Source organism: Dendropsophus ebraccatus, chromosome 7 (assembly GCF_027789765.1).
Source record: "Dendropsophus ebraccatus isolate aDenEbr1 chromosome 7, aDenEbr1.pat, whole genome shotgun sequence".
NCBI classification, from domain to species: Eukaryota; Metazoa; Chordata; class Amphibia; order Anura; family Hylidae; genus Dendropsophus; species Dendropsophus ebraccatus.
The window spans coordinates 4453802-4470151 of record NC_091460.1 but is presented as its reverse complement, the minus strand read 5'-3'; the positions used below and the strand labels follow the sequence as shown (position 1 = coordinate 4470151).

At 48.0% G+C, this 16350-nt stretch overlaps 2 protein-coding genes across 10 annotated transcripts in view; one reads left to right on the top strand and one right to left on the bottom strand.

The window, feature by feature from the left end:
- Window positions 1-1576, top strand: part of LOC138797229 (uncharacterized) — a 56627-nt gene extending 55051 nt beyond the window's left edge. For all 3 annotated transcript variants that reach the window (XM_069977077.1, XM_069977075.1, XM_069977076.1), the window contains one exon: window positions 326-1576. The gene's annotated coding sequence lies outside the window, so the exon portion shown is untranslated. The remainder of the gene's footprint in view (window positions 1-325) is intronic.
- Window positions 1577-4845: 3269 nt separating this feature from the next.
- The window catches only part of RTKN (rhotekin), a 64185-nt gene continuing 52680 nt past the window's right edge, over window positions 4846-16350 (bottom strand). For 4 of the 7 annotated variants that reach the window (XM_069977069.1, XM_069977068.1, XM_069977070.1 and 1 more), the window contains 9 exons: window positions 15728-15781; window positions 13957-14074; window positions 13659-13871; window positions 13424-13518; window positions 11988-12094; window positions 11789-11914; window positions 11402-11567; window positions 10095-10199; window positions 4846-6992 (listed from right to left, as the gene is read on the bottom strand). In XM_069977069.1, the coding sequence (XP_069833170.1) occupies window positions 6577-6992; window positions 10095-10199; window positions 11402-11567; window positions 11789-11914; window positions 11988-12094; window positions 13424-13518; window positions 13659-13871; window positions 13957-14074; window positions 15728-15781 (1400 nt within the window). In that variant the 3' untranslated portion in view covers window positions 4846-6576. Of the gene's footprint in view, window positions 6993-7355; window positions 7453-10094; window positions 10200-11401; window positions 11568-11788; window positions 11915-11987; window positions 12095-13423; window positions 13519-13658; window positions 13872-13956; window positions 14075-15727; window positions 15782-16350 lie in introns of all 7 variants that reach the window. The other 3 variants (XM_069977074.1, XM_069977073.1, XR_011363905.1) reach the window with 2 other exon arrangements.

Sequence of the window (16350 nt, the reverse complement as noted above, 5' to 3'; positions counted from 1 at the left end):
TAAGTAGCCATATGGTCATTGGCTTGTAGGGTTAGGTACATCTTAGCTTCAGATATTTGCTCCTGAGGAACCTCACTCTGTAATGTATCTCTTATATATCCCTATATATGCTGCTCCTCTAACCATGTTACATTCTCTGAACATCTGTCCTCTCCTAGGTCATAAAGCTACCCCTATATTCAGCCCCACAGTGTAGGCATTGTGTCCTCACAATGCTCTTCAGATTAATAACTGTAATGGATCAGTCATACATGTTTTATCTTTTATAATTATGTTAGGGACGGAATATGTGGAATGTATCTAACCTGAGGTTTTACATCTATAGATTTCTGGTCTGGTGAAAATGTCCAGCATGGGATTCACCGCCAAGTATTGTCTCATCAGGGTGATGCTATCTTTGCCACCCATGAAGAAGAAGATGGGGTGCCTATTAAAGTCTCCTATAAAAGGAGGAGATGCCTCTATACTGTCAACATGAAAGCAACATTCATGAAAATACCTTTAGTCATTGAGCACCCATCGATTAGGGAGATGCCTCCACTTATTGAGCACCCATCAGAAGACAACGCAGATAACTCGGCACCTTTTAGCAGATTATTGAGCACCCATCAGTCAGAAGATGCCTCCTGTCATTGAGCTTTTATAACAGAGAAGACAACTCCAGTTAGTCAGAACCTAGCATTTAAGTAGATGTCTTTAGTTATTTATCACCTTTTAGTAAAAAATTGTTTGGTCATTAACATAGAAGCCACCTCCATAAATGAGCTATTGAGTATCAATCAACAGGACATCACCAGTCATTGAGCAGCCATCAATCAGAAGGCAACTCCAGTTATTGAGCACCTCAAATAGACTGCTTCAGTCATTTAGTACCCATTAATTTGAAGACACCTTCAGTCTTGAGCAGCCATCAATCAGAAGAAGCACCCATAAGACAGGACATCTTTAGTCATTGGGGTCACTGGACCCATCAGTCAAGAAGATGCCTCCAGTCCGTGAACACCCTTCCATTGGAAGATGCTTCCAATTAGCATCATCAGTCAGGAGACGCCTTTGGTGTTTTGCAGGCCATCAATCCAAAGATGCCTCCAGTCAGCACCCTCCAGTCTCTGAGGATCCTTCAGTCAAGAAGACCCCTCCAGTCGCTGAGGATCCATCAGTCAAGAAGACGCCTCCAGTTGCTGAGGTTCCATCAGTCAAGAAGACGCCTCCAGTTGCTGAGGATCCATCAGTCAATAAGACGCCTCCAGTTGCTGAGGTTCCATCAGTCAAGAAGACGCCTCCAGTTGCTGAGGATCCATCAGTCAAGAAGACGCCTCCAGTTGCTGAGGTTCCATCAGTCAAGAAGACGCCTCCAGTTGCTGAGGTTCCATCAGTCAAGAAGACGCCTCCAGTTGCTGAGGTTCCATCAATCAAGAAGACGCCTCCAGTTGCTGAGGATCCATCAGTCAAGAAGACGCCTCCAGTTGCTGAGGTTCCATCAGTCAAGAAGACAAGCAGCAGAGTCCTCTTGTCTCATATTGTAGAATCGAGAGCCTGATCCACGGTCTGCTTATTTTTTTTGTAAAATAACACACAATTACTTCACATTATTTTACACCTGTCTCCTGTACCGTTAAATCATCTTGTATTGAACCCTCATTTTGTTCTATGTAATGTCTTATCACATGGCTTGAGGAGCTGGCACCATCATGTGGTCACATAATGAAGACATGGCATCATCACACTGTCATATGATGAGATGGCACCATCATGTGGTCACATAATAAAGAGATGGCACCATCACACTGTCATATGATGAGATGGCACCATCATGTGGTCATATAATAAAGAGATGGCACCATCACACTCTCATATGATGAGATGGCACCATCATGTGGTCATATAATAAAGAGATGGCACCATCACACTCTCATATGATGAGATGGCACCATCATGTGGTCATATAATAAAGAGATGGCACCATCACACTGTCATATGATGAGATGGCACCATCATGTGGTCATATAATAAAGAGATGGCACCATCACACTCTCATATGATGAGATGGCACCATCATGTGGTCATATAATAAAGAGATGGCACCATCACACTGTCATACGATGAGATGGCACCATCATGTGGTCATATAATAAAGAGATGGCACCATGACATTGTTATATGAGGAGGGGATGGCACCCCCCTCATGGTCACAAAAAGTGGATGGCACCATCACATGAGGACATGGCACCATGACATATGGTGTGGCTGGTTCACACTGAGCTATGTGGATGTTTCGAGGATTAGTTCTCAGGAGCCCCACATTCTATGTCACGTTTATATATATAACCTGTCACTAAATGTATAATATAATGGTAGAGATGAATAAACACAGTATGGTATCACTCGGAGTGTTCTGTGTAACCCTATACACCTCCCAGACACCCAGCACTACCGTAACATATATAACCAAAGTCATAAAGACATATGGGGCAACATAGGTTACAATGATCTAAGTCATCACCTGGTACTGCTGTGACCAGTTCCTGGGGTGAATATTCCAGATTCACAGCTGTTACAGTAAAGAACCAGATCCTTGGGAGACTACACCACAGATTTACAGGTCTTACAGTAAAGTACCAGCTCCAGAGGTGACAACTCCACAGATTCACAGCTCTTACAGTAAAGAAAACGCTCCTGGGGTGACTACTCTACAGGCTCAAAGCTGTTCTAGTAAAGAACCAGATCCTTGAGGGGGGGAGATACTTTACAGATTTACAGCTCTTACAGTAAAGAACCAGCTTCTGGGTGACTAGTCCACAGACTCATGCCTGGCTACGTAACTGAGGGGAGGGGATATCATTACACTGGGGGCACCGAGCTCATCTCCAGTGCATAGATCGGGTCGGTGCTAATGAAGAATACTGGCACCAACATTGTAAACTAGGCTGTATCCCAGTTTTTCAGGCGGGCGTCACCAGGCGGTATCCACCCTCCATTCATATGAACCTGAACTTCAGCCAGTTCGCTTTTCTCTACTGGTGACCATTAGGAGTAGGAATCATGGGTAGGGGACCGATTATCAGCATGGTGTTTTGCTAGAAACGCTCCTGCAGCCCATAATCAGCCCATGTAAAAGTTAGAACGATCAGCTGAGGATGGAGAAAACGCCTGATCCTCGGCTGAGAGTGTCTTTACACATGTTTCAAAATTTCTCATCCTCGGCCGCCATCTTTCCTGTGTAAACAGGGGATGTGAAGCCCGACAGCATGGATATACATATAGGATCGTACATATTTACATATAGAATATACATACATCTGTGCTGTAAGTTTCCAGATCACACAGCAGTACATACTTACCTAGTGCGCTGCTGCTGAGATCTTACATCCTCCTCTCCGGCTCCCCCATCCAGCCACCGCATCTTAAGGCCACTGTCTCCTCCAGAATGCTTGATAGCCGGAGGAGGCGGGGCCTAAAGACACAACGACTGAATGGGAGCGTCAGACAAGAGGATGCCGGATCATAGCAGAAGTGCACTAGGTAAGTATTTACTGCTGTGTGATGTGGAAGCTGACAGCTCGGATATATGTATATATGTGCTGTCAGTTTCAATGGTTGCACGAATGACGCATGGATCGTTTGTGCAGCCTCGCAGCTCAATTTCTCCTGCTGTGTAAAGGCACTGCAAACGAGTGCCAATCTCGCTGATCGGTGCTCATTTCTGGCGGCCCATGGGTGAGAAATTGCCACTTGTAAAAGCACCCTAAGCTTACTGGTCTATAATTGACCTTGAAAAGGAGCTGATAAGCATCACCAGGCATCACCACATTTGCCTTGCATCAGTCCCCTTGTGCTATACCAGTCACCAAAGAAGCTCAGCTCTCTAAGAATTCTGGGGTATAAACTGAACTAAGCTCTCTAAGAATTCTGGGGTGTAAACTGAACTAAGCTCTCTAAGAATTCTGGGGTGTAAACTGAATTAAAGGTGCTGTCTGGCATATACTAAGAATGTATGATGCTGCAAGGGACACAACAGTGCAGTATACTTACCTGGCCTGCTCCGTTCCCATGCCACCTGCTGTCTGTTACTGTCATCTTTTTGACAACTTTCACTGTTGTGCCGTTCCCACAGGAAATAACCGTTCAGCACAGACAGCACTATACTGTGCTATGCACTATGCTGAGTGCCTGTTTCCTGTGGGAACGACACATCAGCGGAAGTGGTCAAAAAGACGAGAGCAGCAGAGAGCGGGCGGCCTGGGTACCAGCAGCTGTGGCAGAGCGAGCCAGGTAAGTATGCTGCACTTTTATGTCCCTCGCAGCATCATTAATTTTTAGTTCATGCCAGACAAACCCCTTTAAGCTCTCTAAAAGCTCTGGGGTGTAAACTAAACTAAGTTTTCTAAGAACTCTGGGGTGCAAGCTATAAGGGCACATCACAAGATCTAACAGGGCATCACTTTTTGTTAGGTCAACTATAAACTTACCCATAATGTTTTTCTCCATTTTGAAGACCCCCGATATATATATCAGGGTAGGTGAATCACCCATTATCACAGACATGTGACCGCCATCAGCCATTCCCTTCATAGTGCACCCACAAACAGATATTAGCAGTTATGCGCCTGTTCAGTATAATTCCGGGGATGCCGGATATCATGTGACCAATATCCGCGCTGATGTCCAGGACCGGACTCTAGGAGTCATGAAGAATAACCTGTGGAAGACTGTGAGGTCTCCAGTGAGGGCAAGGAGGCATCAGACATGACTATGGCCTGATCATATCCAGAACAGGGCATGCTGGGGCATCATGGTGCCCATAGGGGGCAGGTCTGAAGGCCATAGGCCACAAATGTACTGGAGTCTCGGCAATAACCATTTATTGACATATAATAATATTCTGTTAGTAGATATTTGGTTAGGCTGTTATCATCATAAAGCTTCCACCGAGCCAGGACCAGAGAAGCTGGTACCAACACCAAGACGGGTCCGGTGACCGCAAGGGCAGCACCCAGAGGTGATGCATGGGAGGAGCTGACTCAGATCTCCCTCCTGTCACCCTGCAGTGGGAGGAGCTGACTCTGTGCCTCAGACCTCCCTCCGGTGACCCTGCAGTGGGAGGAGGTGACTGTGCCTCAGACCTCCCTCCTGTCACCCTGCAGTGGGAGGAGCTGACTCTGTGCCTCAGACCTCCCTCCGGTGACCCTGCAGTGGGAGGAGCTGACTCTGTGCCCCATACCTCCCTCCGGTGACCCTGCAGTGGGAGGAGCTGACTCTGTGCCCCATACCTCCCTCCGGTGACCCTGCAGTGGGAGGAGCTGACTCTGTGCCCCATACCTCCCTCCGGTGACCCTGCAGTGGGAGGAGCTGACTCTGTGCCCCATACCTCCCTCCGGTGACCCTGCAGTGGGAGGAGCTGACTCTGTGCCCCATACCTCCCTCCGGTGACCCTGCAGTGGGAGGAGCTGACTCTGTGCCCCATACCTCCCTCCGGTGACCCTGCAGTGGGAGGAGCTGACTCTGTGCCCCATACCTCCCTCCGGTGACCCTGCAGTGGGAGGAGCTGACTCTGTGCCCCATACCTCCCTCCGGTGACCCTGCAGTGGGAGGAGCTGACTCTGTGCCCCATACCTCCCTCCGGTGACCCTGCAGTGGGAGGAGCTGACTCTGTGCCCCATACCTCCCTCCGGTGACCCTGCAGTGGGAGGAGCTGACTCTGTGCCCCATACCTCCCTCCGGTGACCCTGCAGTGGGAGGAGCTGAATCTGTGCCCCATACCTCCCTTCGGTGACCCTGCAGTGGGAGGAGCTGACTCTGTTCCCCATACCTCCCTCCGGTGACCCTGCAGTGGGAGGAGCTGACTCTGTTCCCCATACCTCCCTCCGGTGACCCTGCAGTGGGAGGAGCTGACTCTGTTCCCCATACCTCCCTCCGGTGACCCTGCAGTGGGAGGAGCTGACTCTGTTCCCCATACCTCCCTCCGGTGACCCTGCAGTGGGAGGAGCTGACTCTGTTCCCCATATCTCCCTCCGGTGACCCTGCAGTGGGAGGAGCTGACTCTGTGCCCCCTACAGTGCAGTAAAGAATTTGTAAACATCCTGTATATAAATAATTGCCATTCTTTAGTGCATGCAGTCTGTCCTGTTATTTGTAGGTTCCGGCACAGCAGATCTGCGGTTTTCCTGCCGCGGGACAATGTATGAGAAGCGGAGGACCCCGTTCATATGTTTTCTATCTCTATATTGCACCTGCTCTGGTGACGGCTGCCATGTTCAGAAGGCTCAGCACCTGCTTCCCTCTTGTTCTTCGTGTCTCCTATGTTGGAGGGATCCCACCATGTCTCCCATACATTATCATTGTCTGTGATTGGGGGCAGTGTCGCTGAGAGTCGCCAAGGACGGACCCCGTGTTAATCTCAATCAAGCTTATTACATGTCACAAGCAATAAAATACCGGCCTCAACCAAGGAGGAGGGGTAGCTCCAATGCACCTCCAGAGAACGAGTCCGCAGCATACTCTGGCCGCCATGCAGTCACCAGGCATGGCCGCCTCTGGCCTTGTCTCCTGCTGCTGTGGGACTTGTTAGAGGACAGCTCACACTTGGCTTTGGAGCCAGTTCCTGGGGTCCAGTCTGGTTTTCAGGCTTTTTATATTCTTGCGGGTGGGACGCCCTCTCTCAGAGTCCGGGGTGCTGCTGCCACTGCTGCTGCTGTTTCTTGCCTCTGGTCGAGGACTTTCAGATGATCCATGACCAGATGGACCCTCAGCAATCTTCAGGCCGCGGCTCTTCAGTGATGTTAGTTTGGCATCTAAGGAAAGTGTTCGGGGTCTGGGCTTGGAAGTTTGGGCTGGAGGACTGTCACATTCAGAGGAAGAAGAACAAGAAGGATGCCCAGGGGGAGGGCTGTGGAAGAAAGACGTCCATGGTGGTGGATCAAGACCCCTCTGGAGCTCAAACTCCTTCATTCTCTGGGATAGAAGGTCGGGGATGGGGCCAAGGCCCTCAATAGCTGTAGGAGCAGAAAGACAATGTCAGTAACGTTCCCGAGACCTACACAACCTATAGACTTCCCTGATGGACACGACAGTATGACCACTAGATATCGATATCACTAAAGACCCTACAACTGGAGTCTTGGGAGATCTGACTTCTCTACAGTTCATCATCAATGGTAAAAGGTGGACCAGGAAGGGAACAGCAGTGAGATGAAGGGTGAAGTTTCCTCTGCCCATCTGACTACGACAACGGGATGAGACATCTAGGGCCTTCTCCTATCAGCTGACCCACTACACCCATAGTTTTCCCAGCGCATTGGCCCCTTTGATGATGTCTGTGAGGGGGCCACACGCACAGGGGGCCGCATCTTACAAACCTTTCTGTGTAATAGGTGCACAGCAGTGATCGGATTTCAGCAGACACTGCATTATCCTGCAGCAGCAGCCCCTCAGGACTGGGGGCAGCAGACAGAGCTGAGCAGAAGGAAGGGCATGGACCATGCAGAAGGAGAAGAGCGGGGGCAGAGGAAGGAAGGGGGCGCCATGCAATGCATGCAGACACAGGAGAGAGAAAAAGAGAGTGTTATTATGAATGTAAGAGACAGACAGGTGTAAGGTTAGTAGTCGTGATAGAGGACACAACATGTGATCATCATTCACACCAGAGAAGAGAGCGCGTAAATCATTATTATATAAGGAAGAAGGGACAACAACCCATCAACTACATCACCCATTATTCTCCTAACTTATCATACTACTCATCATCATACTGCTCCTCAGCTCCCATACTTCTTATCCTACTCCTCAACTCCTTCTCACTGTACTGCTCCTTACCCACCTGACTTCTCATCATACTGCTCCTCCTCTTCATCAACTACATCATCAATTATTCTCCTAAGTTACCAGACTACTCATCATCATACTGCTCCTCCTCTCCCTTACTCCTCATCCTACTCATCTCCCTTAGGGTCCTATTACACGGAGCGATTTTTAACAATTAACGATTAACGATAAATTATTGCAAACAAGATTGTTTATCCTTAACCTGAAATCGTTCACCATATTACACAGAACGATAATCGTTAGTTACTATGATCGTTTATCCCATCTGATCCCAGCAAAACAATGAACAATGCGCAATTACACTGAACAATTAGTGAAAAAACCCAGAACTTGAGCGAACGAATGTGGAACTACAGCAAATGATTAGCGAATGATTAACGATAATTTTAGGTTCAAATCTAAATCAACGATCAAAGACATACAAACGATTTTTCAATCGTTGCCTGCAATTACACACGATTATTGTTTAAATACGAACGATATAACGATTTTTCGAACGATAATCGTCCTGTGTAATAGGGCCCTTACTTCTCCTCCTCCTCGTCTCCCTTACTTCTCATTCTCTTCCTCTTCCTTTCCCTTACTTCACTGTACTGCTCCTCATCTCTTTACTTCTCATCCTCTTCCTTATCTCCCTTACTTCTCATCGTCCTTATCTCCCTTACTTCTTTTCCTTCTCTTCCTCATCTCCCTTACTACTCATCCTCCTCCTCTTCTTCCTTTCCCTTACTTCACATCATACTGCTCCTCATCTCTTACTTCTCCTCCTCCTCCTCCTCCTCCCACTCATCTCCCTTACTTCACATCATACTGCTCCTCATCTCTTACTTCTCCTCCTCCTCCTCCTCCTCATCTTCCTTACTTCTCATCCTCCTCCTCCTCATCTTCCTTACTTCTCATCCTCCTCCTCTTCCTTTCCCTTACTTCACATCATACTGCTCCTCATCTCTTACTTCTCCTCCTCCTCCTCATCTTCCTTACTTCTCATCCTCCTCCTCCTCATCTCCCTTACTTCTCATCCTCCTCCTCCTCCTCATCTCCCTTACTTCTCATTCTCCTCCTCTTCCTTTCCGTTACTTCACATCATACTGCTCCTCATCTCTTCTCATGATACTGCCCCTCATCTTTCTTACTTCTCATCCTCCTCATCTTTCTTACTTCTCATCCTCCTCCTCATCATCTCCCTTACTTCTCATCCTCCTCCTCTTCCTTTTCCTTACTTCTCACCCTCCTCATCTCCCTTACTTCTCATTCTCCTCCTCTTCCTTTCCCTTACTTCTCACCCTCCTCATCTCCCTTACTTCTCATCCTCCTCCTCTTCCTTTCCCTTACTTCACATCATACTGCTCCTCATCTCTTACTTCTCATCCTCCTCCTGCTCATCTCCCTTACTTCTCCTCCTCTCCCTTTCCCTTACTTCACATCCTCCTCATCTCCCTTACTTCTCATTCTCCTCCTCTTCCTTTCCCTTACTTCACATCATACTGCTCCTCCTCTCTTACTTCTCATCCTCCTCCTGCTTATCTCCCTTACTTCTCATCCTCCTCCTGTTCATCTCCCTTACTTCTCATCCTCCTCCTGCTCATCTCCCTTACTTCTCATCCTCCTCCTGCTCATCTTCCTTACTTCTCATCCTCCTCCTCTTCCTTTCCCTTACTTCACATCATACTGCTCCTCATCTCTTACTTCTCATCCTCCTCCTGCTCATCTCCCTTACTTCTCCTCCTCTCCCTTTCCCTTACTTCACATCCTCCTCCTCTTCCTTTCCCTTACTTCACATCATACTGCTCCTCATCTTTTACTTCTGACGATACTGCTCCTCATCTTCCTTACTTCTCACTGTGCTGTTCCTCTCCTCCTTATCCTCCCCATCACTCTTATGATTCTGCCATTCTCCTCCTTATCACTGTTCCCCTTCTCATTTTATCAATTATTTTTATCATCCTCATCATCCTTCTCCAACAAACCAATCCCCTCCACCCAATACCTAAGTTCCTATCATCCTCCTCATCACACGCTTATCCAAATTTCTCCTCCTCCTCCTCCTCCCCGTTAACCTTCTTATCAAGACAACCGTCCTCCTCATGACTCCCATCACTTTCATCCTTCATCCATTCTCAGCATGACGATAACTTTTCTCATCCAGATGTCCCGTCACCCATCTTCTCCGAGCATTCGCTTTCTATTAGCCCCACCATTACCCTCCAAGCTCACCTCCAAGTCATATCACATTTGCCCTGTACCCTAATTCTGCCCCCCTTAGAGTTACTTACCCATTTCATGATAGAGGGAGCCTTGCTTGGCGAGGGCGGCCGTGGGTCTCTTGGGTGGGGGGGTTTCTATTTTCATCAAGTCATCACAGCATTGCTTCCACTGACCTGCAGGTAACACAATGAGGAAGACATGACGGCGGCCATTGTATCGCAGTCAGAGAGAAGGTGCAGGTGACAATGCGGAGGACATGACGGCGGCCATTGTATCGCAGTCAGAGGGAAGGTGCGGGTGACACAATGAGGAAGACATGACGGCGGCCATTGTATCGCAGTCAGAGAGAAGGTGCAGGTGACACAATGAGGAGGACATGACGGCAGCCATTGTATCGCAGTCAGAGAGAAGGTGCAGGTGACACAATGAGGAGGACATGACGGCGGCCATTGTATCGCAGTCAGAGAGAAGGTGCAGGTGACACAATGCGGAGGACATGACGGCGGCCATTGTATCGCAGTCAGAGAGAAGGTGCAGGTGACACAATGAGGAGGACATGACGGCGGCCATTGTATCGCAGTCAGAGAGAAGGTGCAGGTGACACAATGAGGAGGACATGACGGCGGCCATTGTATCGCAGTCAGAGAGAAGGTGCAGGTGACACAATGAGGAGGACATGACGGCGGCCATTGTATCGCAGTCAGAGAGAAGGTGCAGGTGACACAATGAGGAGGACATGACGGCGGCCATTGTATCGCAGTCAGAGAGAGTGCAGGTGACACAATGAGGAGGACATGACGGCGGCCATTGTATCGCAGTCAGAGAGAAGGTGCAGGTGACACAATGCGGAAGACATGACGGCGGCCATTGTATCGCAGTCAGAGAGAAGGTGCAGGTGACACAATGAGGAGGACATGACGGCGGCCATTGTATCGCAGTCAGAACGAAGGTGCAGGTGACACAATGAGGAGGACATGACGGCGGCCATTGTATCGCAGTCAGAGAGAGTGCAGGTGACACAATGAGGAGGACATGACGGCGGCCATTGTATCGCAGTCAGAGAAGGTGCAGGTGACACAATGAGGAGGACATGACGGCGGCCATTGTATCGCAGTCAGAGAGAAGGTGCAGGTAACACAATGAGGAAGACATGACGGCGGCCATTGTATCGCAGTCAGAGAGAAGGTGCAAGTGACACAATGCGGAGGACATGACGGCGGCCATTGTATCGCAGTCAGAGGGAAGGTGCAGGTGACACAATGAGGAGGACATGACGGCGGCCATTGTATCGCAGTCAGAAAGGAGGTGCAGGTCACAGACAAGGGGTGAAGGGGTAGATGGGAGGAGGATGAGAAGGAAAGATATTCATACATACTCATGTCATAGAAGTGCTGCCAGAAGGCCTCCATCCAGCGGCGCAGGTCATCTCGGGTCTCGGCTTTGGCTGTGTGAGTCACCTCCTCACAGCCGTAGCGGTTAGTAATGGACAAGGTGTGGACCTGACTCTGACCCTCACGATCTGAACACCGGATCCTGGTCTCCTGGGGATGAGTGCGGGATACATGAATACGTCCCAGTGACCCCACATTATACAGATACCACAGGGTTATACATATAATGTAATCCAGACCCCCCCCCATATAATATAACACGTATAATCCAGACACTTCCTCCATATAATACAGATATCCCCTATACACCATCACACATGCAGATATTCCCCTGTATACCATCACACATCACACAATAATGATATACTTACCTTATTAACAAACACAGTGAGTTGGGGTTCGGTTTCGGAGCCCGGGTGACATTGTCCTCTGTAGCAGAGCAGGCGGCATCCACGTAACACACAGAACATCCGCTGCCAGCTCTTCTGCCCCCGGGCCTGCAATAGTCCCCTGTTATATACAGTCCTCATGTCCTCCAGCCACGGAGCACACTATTATATAGCACAGTACCTGGATGTGAAGAACTCCCGACATCATGTCCTGGTTCATACAATCCGGCTGAGCGGTGAGACGGCAGCACACGCTTCCATATAACGGCAGCCAACAGGAGCTGTCATCTGTAAGGACAAGAGGCTGTACTCAACCATGACACTACATATTACCATACATACATATCCCTATACATATATTCCTAAACATATCACCATACATACATATCCCTGTACATATCATCATCATACATATATATCCCTATATATATCCCCATACATACATACATATCACCATACATTTATATCACCATACATTTATATCCCTATACATATTACCATACATACATATCCCTATACATATCCCCATAGATACATATCCCTATAAATATCCCCCATTTATACATATCATCATACATACATACATATCCCTATACATATCACCATGCATACATATCCCTATACACATCACCATACATACAGGTCATTACATATCATCATACATACATACATATCCCTATACATATCACCATGCATACATATCCCTATACACATCACCATACATACAGGTCATTACATATCATCATACATACATACATATCCCTATACATATCACCATGCATACATATCCCTATACACATCACCATACATACAGGTCTACACCTATCCCTATACATACAGGTCTATACATATCACCATGCATACAGGTCTATATGTATACATAGAGGTCTATATCCATACTCAGAGTTTTGTCTCAATAGGGGATGAATGTTCCTACCAAAACCAAGAACGTTGTTACAGACATAAGATAGTAATTATATAGATGTATCTGGATATTAAGTATCAAGTGGAGCTGCAAGATTTCCGGCAAGAAGACTCTTCTGATCCTCCAGACCTTTTCTTACTAAAGGGTCCCGCAATGGGGTCTCCCATATGCCTCATCTGTTTCCCATTCCCCCACCTTGCAGTGATACTACTTATACAAATCGCTGATGATCCATCCTAGTAGGGACAATTCTCAAGGTTCTCCAATTTAGAAAAAAAAAAAATCCCCACATATTCACTTTGAAATTGTCAACTTTTTAGCACCCCATACCCCGAAACGTAAATCACTACCAGGATTCAGCTGGCCATACCCGCTAACTCTGTGTAGGTATATGATGGCCTCCTGACCCTCCCTAACAGTAAATAAAGGAGAATTGGCCGCGTCGAATATCTTTTGCCAATTCTTTTGTTCTTTGGAAGATTAGCCTTTTGGGTATCTGGAGGGATGGCTGTCAGCCAAATGGGCGGTGGGCCGACAGCTATCAGGCCAGACAGGCAGAGTCTTGGAGAAATTAACCTGTCCTTACTTCACAATATGAAAGCTATACAGCTAAAACAAGTGGCCTATGGGCAGACCCCATTGCGGGACCTCTAGAGAGGAAAGGGGGGGGGCCTTTTTATTCATTTTCTTACCAGAGCTGCTGATAGTGAGGTCGTGAGTCCTGAAGCCATCCTGCACATGTGCTAGGGTCAGCTTGGTATGGGCTAACAACTGAAATTTAGGCCCCCTGAAAGAATATAGAACATGCAATATAACATGGTTATTGTGACTGGACAGAGGAGAATAATATACTTATAATGTTACATATAATAACTCCAGGAGGCAGGGCCGGGGCACACAGCAAACCCCGCACCCGGCAGTACTCACGGGAAGCTGGGAGGTGGCAGCAAGATGGGGCTTCCTACTCCGTTATTACAGGCCCCATCAATGGCAGCTCGTAATCTGCGCCCAGAAGACCTCCCCAGTGAACTGCTGAGTCTGGTGGATAATCTCCGCGGTGTTCCAGAGAGTGAGAAGTCTTCATCCATGGCACAACTGTAGAGCTGCAGACTGAGCTCGAACCCTGGGTCTACGTCGGAGCTGGAGAGGACATAACAGGTTGGTGGACAATGACCGGTGAAGGAGAGGACGAGCCCCCCACGTCATCATACACAGCAATACTCACAAGACTATAGCATTCTCAAAGCAGATGTCGGTGGAGGTTCGATCTACAAAGACCATCTCAGTGTCGTAAACCTCTCCCCGAATCTGCAGAGCGCAGAACACTGCACAGCGGTGAAGCTCTGCAATACAAGGGTGGAAACGAGCAAGAGTCACATGATCAGATGATCTTGTCTATGTGATGTATCGTGGAGACTTGGAGATCTCGAGTGTGTATCTTGTGTCCATGTACTGACCATGTAGTGAGTGTGGGTTTGTGCAGATACACTATAAACTATGCAGTGTAATAGATTAGTGTTATTTTGCGTGCAGCCCCACCCCCTATATATAACTAGACAGAACTTTTCTGGATGAAAAGATGGTGGAGTCCATCTCTCCCACACATCACCCCAGGGACCATCATCCATTAGAACTATAGTCACTTGGGATGATCACCCACTGAGACTACAGTCACCCAGGACCATCCACCATGAACACTACAGTGAGCAGGGAACACCCCCTATAGAGACCACACACTACATACAGTCAATGGGGACATCCATCCACAGGGCCTACAGTCATCCAGGACCACAATCCATGAAGACTACCGTCACCCAGGACCACAATCCATGAAGACTACTGTCACCAAGAACCACCACCCATAAAGACTACAGTCACCCAGGACCACCACCCATAAAGACTACAGTCACTCGGGACCACAATCCATGAACACTACCGTCACCAAGAACCACCACCAATGAAGACTACCGTCACCAAGAACCACCACCCATAAAGACTACAGTCACCCGGGACCATCACCCATAAAGACTACAGTCACCCAGGACCAACACCCATAAAGACTACAATCACCCAGGACCATCACCCATAAAGACTACAGTCACCCAGGACCACAATCCATGAAGACTACTGTCACCAAGAACCACCACCCATAAAGACTACAGTCACCCAGGACCACCACCCATAAAGACTACAGTCACCCAGGACCACCATCCATAAAGACTACAGTCACCCATGACCACAATCCATGAAGACTATCATCACCCAGGACCACAATCCATGAAGAATACCGTCAACAAGAACCACCACCCATAAAGACTACAGTCACCCAGGACCACCACCCATAAAGACTACAGTCACCCAGGACCACCACCCTTAAAGACTACAGTCACCCGGGACCACAATCCATGAAGACTACCGTTACCAAGAACCACCACCAATGAAGACTACCGTCACCAAGAACCACCACCCATAAAGACTACAGTCACCCGGGACCATCACCCATAAAGACTACAGTCACCCGGGACCAACACCCATAAAGACTACAATCACCCAGGACCATCACCCATAAAGACTACAGTCACCCAGGACCACCACCCATAAAGACTACAGTCACCCAGGACCACCACCCATAAAGACTACAGTCACCCAGGACCACCACCCATAAAGACTACAGTCACCCAGGACCACCACCCATAAAGACTACCGTCACCCAGGACCACCACCCATAAAGACTACAGTCACCCAGGACCACCACCCATAAAGACTACCGTCACCCAGGACCACCATCCATAAAGACTACAGTCACCCAGGACCATCACCCATAAAGACTACCGTCACCCAGGACCACCACCCATAAAGACTACAGTCACCCAGGACCACCACCCATAAAGACTACAGTCACCCGGGACCACCACCCATAAAGACTACAGTCACCCAGGACCAACACCCATAAAGACTACAGTCACCCAGGACCAACACCCACAGCTACTACTCACCACCTTTATTCTTAAAATATTCACTGTCTTTCCACATCAAAGGGATCCGCAAATCTGAGGAAAAGAAGACAAGATGGTGGATGATAAACATACAGACTAGAGACATCATAGTAGAGTCCCCAGCTTATCCACATTCCCTCAGACATACACATACCTGTACTCCTGTATTACCTCAGACCCCCCCCACACACACACTCATATATATTACCTCAGACACCCCCACTCATATATATTACCTCAGAGACCCCCCCTCATATATATTACCTCAGACACCCCCCACTCATATATATTACCTCAGACACCCCCCACTCATATATATTACCTCAGACACCCCCACTCATATATATATATATATATATATATATATATATATATATATATATATATATATATATATTACCTCAGAGACCCTTCACTCATATATATCATCTCAGAGACCCCCTCCTCATATATATTACCTTAGAGACCCCCCCACTCATATATATATTACCTTAGAGACCCCCCCACTCATATATACTACTTCAGACACCCCCTACTCATATATATATTGTGGCATGGTGGGGCTGTAGGAGGCAGTTCTGGGCCTCTGGAGTGATAATTGGAGATCAGGTGGAGCTCCTGTT